This window comes from Antrostomus carolinensis, unplaced genomic scaffold (assembly GCF_000700745.2).
Source record: "Antrostomus carolinensis isolate BGI_N321 unplaced genomic scaffold, ASM70074v2 scaffold41572, whole genome shotgun sequence".
NCBI lineage: Eukaryota > Metazoa > Chordata > Aves > Caprimulgiformes > Caprimulgidae > Antrostomus > Antrostomus carolinensis.
This window is the reverse complement of record NW_010302433.1, coordinates 167-14,985: the sequence shown is the minus strand read 5'-3', so window position 1 is coordinate 14,985 and position 14,819 is coordinate 167. Positions and strand designations below refer to the sequence as shown.

The 14,819-nt window shown below is 38.3% G+C and overlaps 1 protein-coding gene across 1 annotated transcript; it reads left to right on the top strand.

Moving 5' to 3' along the window:
• Positions 1–164: 164 nt before the first annotated feature.
• CCNC (cyclin C) lies at positions 165–13,619 on the top strand (the record flags this gene model as incomplete). The annotated part of the gene is made up of 9 exons (XM_010163788.2): positions 165–265; positions 3,985–4,069; positions 4,312–4,381; positions 5,892–5,943; positions 9,263–9,318; positions 10,625–10,660; positions 12,377–12,468; positions 13,182–13,249; positions 13,540–13,619. Coding segments are annotated over exons 3-9 (423 nt in total), but the record flags the coding sequence as incomplete, so codon positions are not given.
• Between the last annotated feature and the right edge of the window lie 1,200 nt (positions 13,620–14,819).

The window sequence follows — 14,819 nt, the reverse complement described above, 5'->3', positions numbered from 1 at the left end:
CTGGTGACCCTGTGCCTGAGAAGGTTGCGTGCGACTTCTTGGTTAAAGGTCACTAGCCCGTTAGCCCCCGGCCTTAATCTGCAACTCTGTTTGCACAGGAGACGCTCAGGATAATGGTGACAAAAAAAGTTGCTGAAATTATTTTCCCTCCCTTTTAGTTTACAATGGATTTTGGATAAACAAGATCTATTGAAGGAACGCCAGAAAGACTTGAAATTTCTGACTGAAGAAGAATATTGGAAACTACAGATATTTTTTACTAATGGTAAAACTGTTTTATTTTAATTTCTGCCATAAAATCTGTACGGTATCTGCCATGTCTAAATGCAAGTTTGAATTGTTTAGAGAATGGAATATTTTAATTATGAGCTATTTTAACAAATAATTGGAATGTCAAAAACATTGGCGTGCATTAGTTGTATTAACACAATTTTAGGAGAACTTACAGGCAAGTTATCTGCACCTATAATGCTTCAACCTGTGACTGGACAAAACATAGTACATTTTCTTATTTTCAAGAGGTTCTTACCAAAAACATGAGGAGAAACAAACAGAAACTGCTGAGCTAGCATAAGAAAGGTTCAGTGTCAAGCATTAATACTTAAACTGGGCATTTGGTGGACTCTCAGGCTGTGGTAAGTATTTTAGCTGATCTGTGCAATCCTGTTAAGCAACAAAGCTTGGAAACTTGTTGTTTGTGTGCAGTTTCATTCTTTGAAATGTGCACCACAGCCTGTGTCTTGCCTTGTGACTGATTCTCCAGCACCCGGTGGCTCTCAGATTGCCTACAAGTTTCTGAGAGCTGTTGGCAGGCAGCCTGTTCTCCCAAAGAGTTCAGGGCTTGTCTGTGAACTTACCCAAGACTTACTTCATCCTGCAAAGCATTTAACCCTGTGAATGGCCGCACTGCAGCATATGAGATTATGCAGGCACTTAAGCTCTTCTCTCTGCAGTTGTTCAGCATTAAAAAAAAAATCTCCCGAGGCAAAGGATATTGTTAAGTAGTACTTTGTTTGCAGACAGCTCTTTAAATACTTTTCATAGTGGTCCTTTAACATACAGAATGCTTATTTTTTCAGCTATCTGGCAAGACGGTACTTGAGACAGAGAAGTTAAGTGACTTTCTCAAGGCCACTGGAAGAGATCTTGTGCCAGTGCTGGAATTATATCTGTGAAAGATACTTATCCCAGCTTCTCTCTTAGCTTAGCTATTTTTATAATAGTGGCGTATGCTGCAAATCTGATTGCTGTGGCTACATCTGTGTTACCGCTTATATGGCACCAGGAAATCAAGCTAGCAACGATTTACCTATTCGATCAATTCCTGAAATTCCCTGAGGCTAAAACAAAGTGTTGCAGCTCCATAACACAAAAAGAGGAAATGGGGTACTGATATTTCTAAAATTGTATTTCTTTGCTAATTTTCACTTGTATTAGTTTGAATTATGAAATATGTTTTTTTAAATGCCTCACTTTGGTTATTTTCTCGAGTAAACAAAGATTTACAAAGTAGACGAGGTGGTTTCAGTCTGTGGTTCTCAGGCTCCTTTTCCTCAGCGCTCCTTGCCTCCCCTGAGGGTACAGTGTCCGACCCGTGGCAGCTGGAGAACAGCTCTGCCAGCATCTCCCTTGTGCATGTAGGAGCACGGCTTACCCTGGAGCAGAGAGTGGTGCTGGGCTTTCATCCCTTCTGCAGCAGAGAGAGGCACCTTCCTGGGAAGGGTAGTCAGGGGCTGCTCTGTACTTCTGGGAGCTCAGAGAGAGCTTGAGCCCTTGATATATGTGTTGTATCATCACCTGCTTCTGAATAGGGACCCTGCTTTGGGTTTATAGACCCTCCCCCTCTTCTCTCCCACCTCCTGCATTACCTGGGTAGGAATATGAGTCTCAGCCATGGCTTGTCACATTCAGCCTGTGTCTGCCCAGGAGATAGTTGTTCCCTAAAACAACCAAAACATTACCTGGAAAGGGGCAGTTTAGTTTTCTGTGGCCTCCTCATTGGAAAACAAGTGCTCCATATCACCAACTGATTGTATGGCCGTGCACAACTACTCGGGATGTTAATAGGGTACAGAAGGAAAACTATAATCTTCTAAAGCAGTTTGAAAAGGAAATTGATGTTGATTTCTCCATTTGGATCACCGAGTCTTAATGGAGTTTTTGGTTGAAAAGCACATTAATTGATTTCCCTTTCTGGTTTAGGGTAGAAGCTGTAATGTTTGTGTTACAGGCTACTCAAGACATTCAGATTTAAAACAGTCTTTATTTAAAAAATCAAATCACTGAAACCACTTATTTTGTAAACATAAGAGAATAAATAATCCAGTAGTTTCTTTAAAAAATATTTAAAAATTAATTACAAGTATTGGACTTTTTCCCAGCATATTCGAGCTTCCATTTCATTAAGTCTCTCTAGGCTCTTGTCCATTTTTTTTTTCCTAAACCACACTTGATATTTCTCTGACAGCAGATGGCCTAACCGTTCCTGAAAATCCCATGGGAGTGAGAAACATATTTGGAGAATTCTGTTTAGCTTAATATTTGGATTTTTCTGATGCCCTAGTAATAAGACAGCTTTGTAGCCCCATGGTCAAATCAAAGGGAAAAATCCTTTCAAACCTCCCAAGGTATGCTGATAAATATTTTAATATCTGTACCGACATTGCATGCCGAGCTTAACCTCCTTTCTGGCAGTATTGCTCGTCCTGCTGTCACTGGCAAGCTAGTCTCAATTTGGCATTCTTGTTTTAGGAAAAGAGTGATATGACATGGACAGGGTCTTAATGTTGCTTTCAGTAATGGTAGTGGGTGACAAATTAGTTACCTTTTCCTCTGGGGGGAAAAAGAAAGTTGCCAATCATTAGTGCTGTTCTGGGTGCTCCTTTTCTCCTACTTACAGCCCTTTTCTAGCCAACAATGTTCATTATATTTACCTGTTTTAAAATGCTGTGATGTTAATTAAAAGTGAGAGTAGGGTGTACCCTGACTATTCTCAGGGGATACGGGATAAGAGCGTGGGGAAGAACATCTGGACTTGTGTGCTTAAGTAGAGTTTAAGAATTTAGGATGAGTGATAACAGAATTGTTTGCTTTTCCCATCAGTGGTTGCTGTCTTGATCTTGCTGTATGTATGCTAGATATATATTCAAGTGTATTTTAGGTGATTGTTTCAGACATTTCTGGTGAGGGAGGAAAAAAAGAACAAGGAGTTTTAACACAGCCGAGCCTTGATTAGAATAATGGCTATGAAGAAGTATGGGGAAAATAACAAGTAACAACCTTAGATTTCACTCTGGCATTCTCTATATCTGACCCTACTCTTAATCCCAGCTTGATGCATCTAATTTGCTTGGCACCTTTCCTTTGCCTGGGAGGCCAAACAAGAGCTACCTGCACAGATGACACCAGGGTTGTTTCTTGGCCAACTGGCAGAGGACCACTGTGATGGAGCAGCTGACTGCATCCTCTGGTCTCCCACCCCCTCTCCCTAGACTAAATATGTCATTTTTTTAACACCTGCTGCCTCTGCCAAATTTAATGACCATGTTTGTGTTGGCAGCTTTAGTTGTTTGAAAAAAACCCCATCCATTTTGCATGGCACTGAAAAGCCATAGACTACATTTTTAAGTATTTGAATTTGTTTTGCTCTAAAACGGTGTATCCAAGCTTTTACCCCGCTGAGATTTGTGTTGTCGCCTTCTTAAAGGTCATACTCACTTTGTACACAATGAAGTCAAGTTACTTTTCCCTTTTTAAAGGTGTCCACAAGCTTCAGGATGCAGTGCTGCTGCTTCACCTGCGGGTCTGTAGGTTTACAGCAACATGTTGTCTTACCAGAACAACGTATGTGAACTGAGGGAGAAGACTGTGCTGCTGCTCCTTAGAAACCCCAGCACTAGTCATGTTTTGAGATCCTTTGCTATTTGGTGTCAAATTGTTGTAAAAACTCAACTCAAGTTTTTGTTCACTTTTTTTTTTTTTAAGTTATCCAGGCTTTAGGTGAACATCTTAAATTAAGACAACAAGTTATTGCCACTGCTACAGTCTACTTCAAGAGATTCTATGCCAGGTAGGACTGTTTACTATGATGGTATGAGAATAAACATTTGCTAGGCACATTTTGGTAGCCCTTTTAAAATGCAGTTCTGTATTAAAAACAGTGCCACTTTTGTTTTCTGGATGGTGTAAAGCTTTTATGCTAATAAAGTTAACTTAAGCTTTGCTTTTTCAAAAGGAAGTGTGGTGCTCTTTATAGATTAATCGTTCTACATGTATGAAACAACATATTATAATTTTGTTGTAACATTTCAGATATTCCCTAAAAAGTATAGATCCAGTATTAATGGCTCCTACGTGTGTGTTTTTGGCATCCAAAGTAGAGGTATGAAGTATTACAATTTTTTAATGTAAAATTATGTGATGTATGAGAGAGAGAAAACATTTAGGACTTTTAAAATTTTTGTCGTTCTTCATGGTTTGGGGGTTGAAGCCTTCTTTTTTTTTTGTATGGATTTCTATAGCAATTTAAGAAAAGGAGACAGAGAAGGCTTTCAAACATGTTACTTAGTATTTGATCTTTCACAATTTCATCTGAATTACTAATGCTGAAGGGCCTCTGAAAACTGGAGAGTGTTTAATTGGCTGTTTCGCTGTGATACAGTGTTTACATATTTACATACACTATATCTTAAATTGTGCAGTATTGTTTCCTGGTGTGCTTTTCCTTATTTATGTTTACTCAAACTTTAAAACATAATTTTATTTTTTTTCCTAATTATCCTTTTCCCTTTCATATAGTGAGGGATCCTCAGAGTTTACCACACTTTCGTTACTTGAATTAAAAGTATGTTGTAGCTCATATGGTGTCTTTGAGAAATTATCATAAGAAACTCACCCATTAGGGACAGTGGTGAGAAGGCTCCATGCCTCCACCATCAGAAGTCCACTTTGAATGTGGCCAAGCATCAGCTGGGCACTGCTCTTAGTCCTCTATAAAAAACTTCCTGCAAGGAGTTTTTTCAGCTGTTTGAGAAGTGTCTGCCTAATGGAAAAAAAAAAATGGCCAATTTGTGATATGTCAGCACTAAGTAATTTTACAGGAGGCACTCAAATACCTAGTGGATGGTAGAAGCAGTCCTACTAAACCAGTGTTTACACCTGTGTGATACTGTTCTCTGTATAAATACTGTGACACCTTCCAGATGAAGGAAAAGAGAAAGATGCAGAATATTGGGAGAGAGTACTTTTTATCAGCCTGTTAATTAAGCTTTTAAGAAAGTGCAGACATCTGTATACATGCACAGATTTACCTTATAGTATAGAACAAATACTAGAGGTCAGTGCAGCCTTATTTACACTATAAAGTTGCTTCTGCAACTTTAGAGGGCAGCTATAGTGGTAATGATTCTGCTATGCATTTCTCTGAAAGAAAGTTTTATATAGAATTTTTTCAGCTTGCTGACTGTCTCAGCAGAGAAGCTAAGGCTTTATGGAAGCACAATGAAAAAAGGTAGCTAATGACAGGTTTCTAAAGACAGTTTTCTCTCCAAGTGGGTTAAGGAAAAACAAGATACCTTCTTGAAGCCCTCTTGTCTATTTTATATGTAGTGTGTTAGCCAACTAAACTTTTGTGGCTTTAATAACTTTCATAAATGTTTACTGTTCTTTATAACTCAAACAAACTAATACATGAAAAAATTCTTTACCTAAGATCTTTTTATTTATTCTCTTCACCTTAATAAAAAAAAAAGAAAGAAAAAGGGGCAGGGAAAAAGAAAGAAATACTGCATAAAGAAGCCCAGTTTAGTAGGAAGCCATTATTTTAATTTGATAACAGTGTGAGTATATGGTATTTCGGGTGGTTCACCTCGTTTACCATTCTTTTTCTTCAGGAATTTGGTGTTGTTTCAAATACAAGGTTGATTTCTGCTGCTACTTCTGTATGTAAGTATCAGTGATTTTCATTATACTGTAGTTACGTATCTCTACAGGGATATCAGACATTTTCTTTTTTTTTTTTTCTTTTTTTGTTTTTAAAAGGTAGCAAATTAGCCTTTTATCAAATTATGGGGAGGGGGGGTTGCGTGTTGACTACTAGGAGTTAATTAAAGCCAAACAGAATAAATAACTTGTGTTTTTAAAATATGGGAACAGAAGGGTCCAGAAGGGTCCTTTCTCTAGTAGTTTTGGTTGATTCTGGTTGGAACTTATGACAAGCATAAATAAATAAATAAATAGTAATAAACTATTGAGGTTTATGAACAGTTTGAGTAGTAAATTGATTTCTGAACTACTCAAAGATATAACTGGAAACTTAGGACTTTATTTGTCTGTTCTTTAGCAGGTAGGTTTCCAAGGAAGTACCTGTTTTCAGAATTTTTTGAAGGTTCTGTACCTCATAATTTTTCAATCCTTTTTTCCCATCATAAAATTAGTCTCTGCATATGATACTAATTTATAAAAATACATCTTATAATCTACATATTGTTCATAAATAAATACAATCTCTATCTTTCACACCTGACTTATACTTCCCAGTTCCTGTAACTTTCATCTCATACATTAAGGTCTTAAAGTGGTGGCTCTCTTAACTGAATGCTGTACTTTGACCCAGAAGGTCCAGCTGCTCTCAATAGGCAATTTCTGGCTGTGCTTTTCAAAATGTAGGTCAGTGCTTTCAAAATCCCTCTTAGCTATTGAGGGGACAGGTGACTGGCTGCATCTGTAGCCTCCACATGCAGTAATGTATCAGTCCATGGGGCTGGCTGTATGACAGTTCCACCACCAGGAACTGAAACGCATCTTCAGTGCCAGCCTGACCAAGGCCAGTACTGGATTTAGCAGTAAGTTGCTATTTTTACAGCAGTAGCATCTCAAAGCACAGATCTGTGTGGCAGTTTTGATACATCAGTGAGAAAGTTAGATGGATTCTGATAAATATGCAATAGTTGATTTTACTTGGATTTCTACTCTTGAGCTGTGCTTTTGCTGAATATCCCAAGTCTCGGAGTCCCACAGAAGATTTCCCCCATGATTCTTCGTTCAGACGTAGAATCCCTGCCTGCTCTGATAAGTACTCTGCATTTCATGGAAGTGGGGACAAAAAGCAAAAGGCTTTCTCCTAGCATTTATGTATCTTTTATTCTTCCTGGTCTTCCTTTACCAGAGTTGCTTCAGTAGCACACAGGAATTTTTTTTGAGGTCTTCATAGAAAAGAAGAAAAAAGATGAGGTGAGACAAGTATAAGGAAGCTAACAGAAGGGATGACTAGTGTAATAGTGGTTGGTTGAAAAGGTTTGTTTGCTTTTAGTTAGGTAGAAACATGAAGTTAGTAACACATGATTCCTTTGTAATGAAGATAATCTCAGATTGGTTTCTGGCAACCTCTTCAAAAGCTCTTCGCTCTGTTTCCACAGCTCTCTAAAAGGACAGCTCCATGTGGTTGTGTCTGCAGCTTGCTTTGTGGGAAAAATGTTTTGTTTCACCATCTTCCTGCTCAAAGTTGTTTATTTTTTTTTACTATGTATCTCTTTACTTTGCATGCTTCTTGAGAAGACTGTTTTATTCATGCTTCTCTGATTTGAAATAATTAAAATTTCCAACCAGTAGTTTAGTCTTACTGTCCTACAGCACATTTTCTAGCAAAGTTCACTGTAGGTGTAAATGTTGAAGTCTTTAGTCTGGAGAACTGACACATTTTTGTCATCACAGAGAATGGGGTACTGAATTTCTGGCAGTAGTATAAATTAATAGAATCATAGAATCATAGAATGGTTTGGATTGGAAGGGACCTTAAAGATCATCTAGTTCCAATCCCCCTGCCATCAGCAGAGACACCTTCCACTAGATCAGGTTGCTCAAAGCCTCATCCAGCCTGACCTTAAACACTTCCAGGGAGGGGACATCCACAACTTCCTTGGGCAACCTGTTCCAGTGTCTGACCACCCTCACAGTGAAGAACTTCTTCCTAATATCTAATCTAAACCTCCCCTCTTTCAGTTTAAACCCATCTCCCCTTGTCTTGTCATTAACTGCCCTTATGAAAAGTCCCTCCCCAGCTTTCTTGTAGCCCCTTCAGGTATTGGAAGGCTGCTATAAGATCTCCCCAGAGCCTTCTCTTTTCCAGGCTGAACAGCCCCAACTCTCTCAGCCTGTCCTCATAGGAGAGGTGCTCCAGCCCTCGGATCATCCTCGTGGCCCTTCTCTGGACTTGTTCTAACTGGGTGATAATAATTTACTGACTGTCATTTAATATAAGGGATACTGTCCATTTCCAGGATTTAAAATATTACCTCTTTTCATTGGAGAAATTGAATTGGGACTTAAAATAGATTTTAAAATGTTTTACTTGTGCAAATCTCAAATCCACATCTTCAGGTATACTTAAATTTTTCTTTGCTCAGCATTTTATTATCAGATTGCTCTGGTTTTGCTACTTAATGTAATTCTTCACAGTGTACTGTTTGTACCTATTCTTGTAAAATACATAAGGATATTTAGGTATCTAAATCAAGGATCATAATAAGCTAGAAAACTGAGGATATATTAAAAGATTATCTTGGAGGTGAGAGTATCTGTAATCATATCATGTGCCTAAGTAGTTGCTTTTACATGGGAAACTCAAGGAGGGAAGCACCCTTGAAATGTCCAGTGCCTAGAACATTTATCTGTGGAGTGGTGAATTGACTTCTTGCTTTGAATTTGAGCCTGGTTTTTGCATATCCAAAGCCTTTACATTGTGGACGTGCAAGATCTCTTGGCTGAGCTCCCTCACTCCACCCCTGTTCTTGTTTTTCTGTAACTTCATTACATGGTTTAAAATCTTGTGTGTTGAAGGATCAAGCCTATCTAAAAATAATAGGTGAAAATTCCATTTGAATTTAGTCTTGGAACTGAGATCCTGAAGAAGTCAGTAGGTTTGGAGAGACATCAGTAGGCAGATAGCTCTGTGAATGATAACTTGTGGGAAGAAGGTGCTGGTAAGGTAGTTGGTAGCTACCCAGAAGATCTAATGGTGTCCAAAGCAGCAGACAAGTGTCTGTCCAACTACCTGTGAAAATCTGGGTTTCAGGTGTAGTTTTCCCGTTCCAGGATCTTAAATCTTACCACTTATCTTTTCTCTTTCAAATACAAACATTGTGCTGCAAGCAGTTGTGCTGCCAAATGGATTTGAAGGGCTCTATACAGATGAATTAATAGAAAGGGAAAGAAGTAAAAGTTTTAATTACTTCATTTCTAACATACTGATTTCTCTTTACTATAGTGAAAACAAGGTTTTCATATGCCTTTCCGAAGGAGTTCCCTTATAGGATGAACCATGTAAGTATGCTGTTCAACATATAACTTGTTCAAATAAATTAAAAGACAAATAATTGTTAGCATGAAAGCCTGTCTTTTAAATTCTGAGAAATAAATACTTTCATACTCGTATGTCAGGGTGCTTATAATTAATTTTTGATAGCTTATTGGGAAAGTTACTTTTAAAAGTAATGAATCCTCTATAGTCTACTTTCCTTAAATTGTTGAAATGCTATAAAGAGAAGTGAAGTGACTGGGTGACTAAAATAGCAATTTTTATATAGTCTGATGATACAAGAGAATTTTTATTTTGTTTTGTTTTTTAATATTCTTGTTTACAAATACGTTGCTCCAGGGAAGATGAATAGTCATTGCACCTGGGGTACTTCCAACCTTTCACACAGGAGCAGTGGGCTTACAGGAAGAAATTTTATTTTTGTCTGTAAAATGTAATAGCTTTTGAAAAATATATATTTTTTTGTTTAATATTTAAAATTTATATTTACCAGTGGTTTTCAAGACATTCTCAGTCACGATGCTGAGAAATTTTGTAGTTTTTCCTTGAAACCAGTTTTGACCTGTGCTGTAGTATTTTGCAAGTTAAACACTTCTAATTCTTTTTAGATTGACTGTGACAAATACTACTTTTTTGTTGGTTTACTTTTCAGTCAGTCTAGAAAGCCAAATGATACATCAGAATATAAAATATATTAAGACCTTGCAACAAAACTGTACTGCCATTTTACAGATAAAGGCAAATGGAAATGTATTTTGGAGTACTGCTTTCCTATACCTAAAGCAGTCCAGTCTTTTCCTTGATATCATTCATAGGTCACTATCTCTATGGAAAATGAGAGCTGATTTAATTGCTACAATTAGACAGAATATTGCATATGAAATTAAATCTGAAAATACATTAAAAGGCCATTTGGCACGTTAGTGGTCTGCTGAAGAGGCTCTAATTCTACCGACTGACTTCTCTATTGATGTTAAGTGTTTATACACTGGGAACAATTTGCTGCTGCCAGATTTTGAAACAAGTAAGACAAGTACTGCCAATGAAGTAGTCTTCTGTAGTAAACTTGATCCAAAATATTTAAATGCATTGTTATTCTGACTGGAGTTAAGTTATAATGGTGGTAAGGCAGTGGCTAATAGTAGTTTGATTTTTGTTTCATTTTGTAGTTTCAGACAAAATTCATTTTGGGGTGTTGGAAACAGGTGTTGAGAATTCCTGGTGTGTTCATGATGTTAAACTGGATGCCAGTTAATTCTTTCTGCTGTCTGAAACATGCTGCTGTTTAACTGTGATTTTATTTCTTTGCAGATACTAGAATGTGAGTTCTATCTCTTAGAATTAATGGTAGGTGGGTTTTTTTGTTATTTCTTTTTTTAATTGTTGCCTCAGTTTACATCTTACTGATGAAGAACATTTTGTATTTTGTGCTATGAAATATGCATTATGCTGTCTTTTTTCCCCACCTCACTCCAGTTTTAGAATTATGTCCATGCAGGTGTAACATTTACATTTTCAGCAGAATGCTGTAATTACTGAGTGAGGGCATTCTCACCTCTTTGCACTGAAGCTGGACTTCTCAACATAAAGAATGCAGATTGCAGGAGCGATGGGGACAGGAGGAGTGTGTGTGGCTCTGCATCCTAGTGGTTAGAGCACTGTTGGGAAGGGTAAAGCATAAGCTCTGTTTCTCGAACTGCTTCTGTTTTTTGAAAGGAAGGTACCTGTATGTAAGGCCTGATGCAGAGACTAGGATGTGAGTGTCCTTACTTCACCAGATGTATGGCCAGTCAAGAGCATAAAGAACTGTATTCTTTCTATGCTGTCTTTTTCTTGTCTGGAAGAATCTGGAGCTGTACAATGGTCCAGCTTCAGCTGAAGATGTGGGTAGTATCCCACAAAGGCTACTCTATAACCTGATAATTAGAGTAAACTTTGAGGAAGTGAGATGCGGGTTTGAATCTTGTGAAGGAGAAACTGAATTCAGGGCCTCCCATTTTCTGAGGTGATGCTGTAACTATTAGGCTGTTGAGCAGCATGACATCTTCTTCCAGGCACTTTCAAAGAAAGGAGCTGTACCTGCTTTTTGTAAGGGTTGCTGTCTCATTGCTGTGTTTTCTAGGGCAGCTGAAAGGATGCAGCCCAGGCTTCTTAGGGGGCTTAGGTAAAGTGGTGCCTAATTTCTGCATATTGGTTGGACTTGGATGGGTTAGGCACTGGGCTCTCTGTACGTAGTTCTACTCAAGTGCAGAGAGGAAGAGGAAGGAGCCTAGTGAGTCAGGCAGCAACTGAGAAAGGATATGTTTTGGGAACAGGACACAGAGGAGGTTGGATCAAAGTTTTTGTTTGTGCCTACAGTTGTTAGAACGCCTTTTTAGATATCCTGTTTAGATTTAGTCCTTCATACCTCTGCTATACATGGCAGTAGCTCTTGGGTTTTGTATACAAGAGTTTTATCACAAGTAACTGTGTTTACAAGACGTTACATTTTGAGGATTAACTCATTTTTCCAGTATGCTATGCAATATATAGTGTGTATAATAACTATGTCTCACTTCAGTGTTCAGCACATGTAACTTAATGAGGCTTTTCCCTATAGTATCCACACAGTTGGCTGCTTTCAGCTAGAGGGTTATTCGTTCTTGTTTACACCAACCTGGGCCTGAAAAGAGGGGATTTGAGAGCAGTGGATTTTTTTCGTTTCTCTCCAAACCAGTGTTGATTATTTTGGCATGCTTTCCATGTATGGTATTTAGTGACAGACTGTTTTCTGGCAGTTTTGTATTTCCTAGTGGGAATTACGGGTTTCTAAGCAAATAAGGTTTCAGTGTGCTGCAGATGTGGCTTTCTTGGTCTCTTAGGGGAAGGACAGTGACAGACTGGCAACCATGCTATGTAATGGTATTCTAGAGAGAGCACTGCCCTCATTAGAGCAGGGTTAGGTGTCAGAATGCTACTTAAAAAAAAATCAGTAATTGACTTGTAAACCAAATGTTTTTAATGTGAACTGACACCACATTCTGCATTGTAATCTAACTTTTATCCTGTTGACATTTTTCCTAGGACTGCTGTTTGATAGTGTATCATCCTTATAGACCTTTGCTCCAGTATGTGCAAGATATGGGCCAAGAAGACATGCTGCTACCTCTTGCATGGTAATGAAGACAGTGATTAACAAACAGTGCCTCCTTCAGCAAGAAAGCGAGTGTTTAACAGTTCGCTTCAAAGTTGGTTCAGCAAAAGCAGGCTTAGCCATATTTGAATGCCAAGGGTAACCTGCCCTACTTAACCTGTGCAGGTTATGTCCCTGACTTTGCTTTTCTGTCTCTAACCCTGTAACGATTTTGCTTTGCAGTGATCTGATTTTTATTTTTAGACTAGCTCTAATAGCACAGTTTTTTACACTACTGAATGGTGACTATGAGTAATCTTTTTCTATTAATGTCAGCTTTCTGTTGTCTCTTGTCATAGGAGGTTTTTAGCTCTGTTAGCAGAACTCTATTCTTGAACTGTTTCTCAAATACAGAAAGACAGTAAAAATACTACCTTTATGTTTGCCCTTACTTACCTGTGAAACAGGGATAATTATTTTATGGTATGTGTCAACACCCTCTGCAGAATGACATTTATGATGCTGTAATACAGTGCTTCCAAATAAGCTTCTGCTGTGACTACAAGGAAAAAAATGAAAGGCTCTAAGCGATTTTTTTACAGGGGAAGAGATCTCTTCCCCTGCTGTTTTGCCCCACAGCCTCACTGTTTCTACCATCTGGGGAACTGACAAAATATTTATAAACTGACAGCAGTTTTTGAAGTCATATAGTCTAAAAGTGACTAGGATGATACTTACAAGTTCTTTTTTGCATAGGAGGATAGTGAATGACACATATAGAACTGATCTTTGTCTGCTGTACCCTCCTTTCATGATAGCTCTAGGTAAGTAACTTAACACAAGTAACATCTCTTGTTCTATTTAAATTTGTGTACTGTGCACTGTCCCATCAACAAACGTTCCTTAGAGTGCCCTCATAAGGTGCTCCAGTTTGTTTCCTACAGTATTGACAGGGTACAGCCTTGCAATTTAGCAAGTCTTGAAGAAAAATGAGATAATTAATCCTGAGTTTTCTCTGTTGAACTGTATTGTGGTGTTTATAAAAAAATAGAATGTTTCTAACTGTATCAAGAGTAGATCTTTGTTCAATATCCATCTCACCTCATCTTTGCAGCTTGCCTACATGTGGCTTGTGTTGTCCAGCAGAAGGATGCGAGGCAGTGGTTTGCTGAGCTATCTGTTGATATGGAAAAGGTACTCTGTCTTTTCCTCCTGCCACCAGTTATGGATTGACCAGAAATGGCAGTCATGGTTATAAAAGTACTGTTACATGTCTGCAGTACTGCTTTGAACTCGATTCAGTGATCATATGTTAGGCGCTGTTGAAATTGGGTAGATCTCTTGGGGAAGGAGACAATGTCACGTCATTCGATTATCACCCTGCTCTGAAAGTCAAGATGGAACCATTGCATAACAGCAAAGTATTGCCGGTGTTGCCATTTTGCAGATGGAAATATAAAACCAATATCCTTTGCATTTTTTGCCAAAAAAAAAAAAAGAATTCCCAGTGTCTTTTGTCATTCAAGATTGCCAGCACAAGTTTGACTTAAATTCTAGTACATGTAGATTTTCTGATTGGCCTTTCAGCATTGTGCCTAGGTACTGTTCTCATTTTCTCCCTATATATGTACGTAGTATCACAGAGTGTAAAACATTCTTGACACTTTCAGGATGATCAGGACAGTGACTTCAGTCAGTGTTAGACAGGGGGATGGCAAGTCATTCAGTTGAGTTCCTTGCTATTGCAAATTCTGTGTCAAATAATCCCCTTCATAAATTTACCAGGTTCCAGGGTGCAGTTGTTCTCACACTAATAATGTTCATCTTCACTAGTTTCTTTTACTTTTTAGGTTGACTTCTTTAACCTTTGTTTAGCTCCAGCAAGCAAGCCAAACTAGTACTCATACCCCTTGTCACACTGTTTCACTCTGCACATATTTTTCAGTCTATCTTTTTTGAAACTGAGTTGCCAGGATTGATTAGCATACTTAGGATGAGACGTACTACTGCCCTCTGTGCCCTCAGTATTGCCCTTTATCCCACTGATGGTATCCTGGCACTGTATTTGTGTTTCAGGATTTGTCTTCAAATTTAAGCAGAGCGTGGATGCTATGCTGCATCAAGAGTGCTGTGCATTATGCTGTCATGCGTGCAAAAGCAGGGTGATAAAAAGTTGGCAGCAGAGGAGAACCATATATTTGACAGATAAGGTGACCAGGAGTTTGCTACTGAACATGTTTGAATGCTAAAATGTCCTGGTTCTCATACCAGTGATACAATTTCAGCTTGATTTTTTTTACATTAACACTGTGGATCTCTTAACCAACTATGACTTTTGTTTCGAGGATATCTATAGTTCTAGCACTTAATCAAAGTCCACGTATTAAGAAGAAA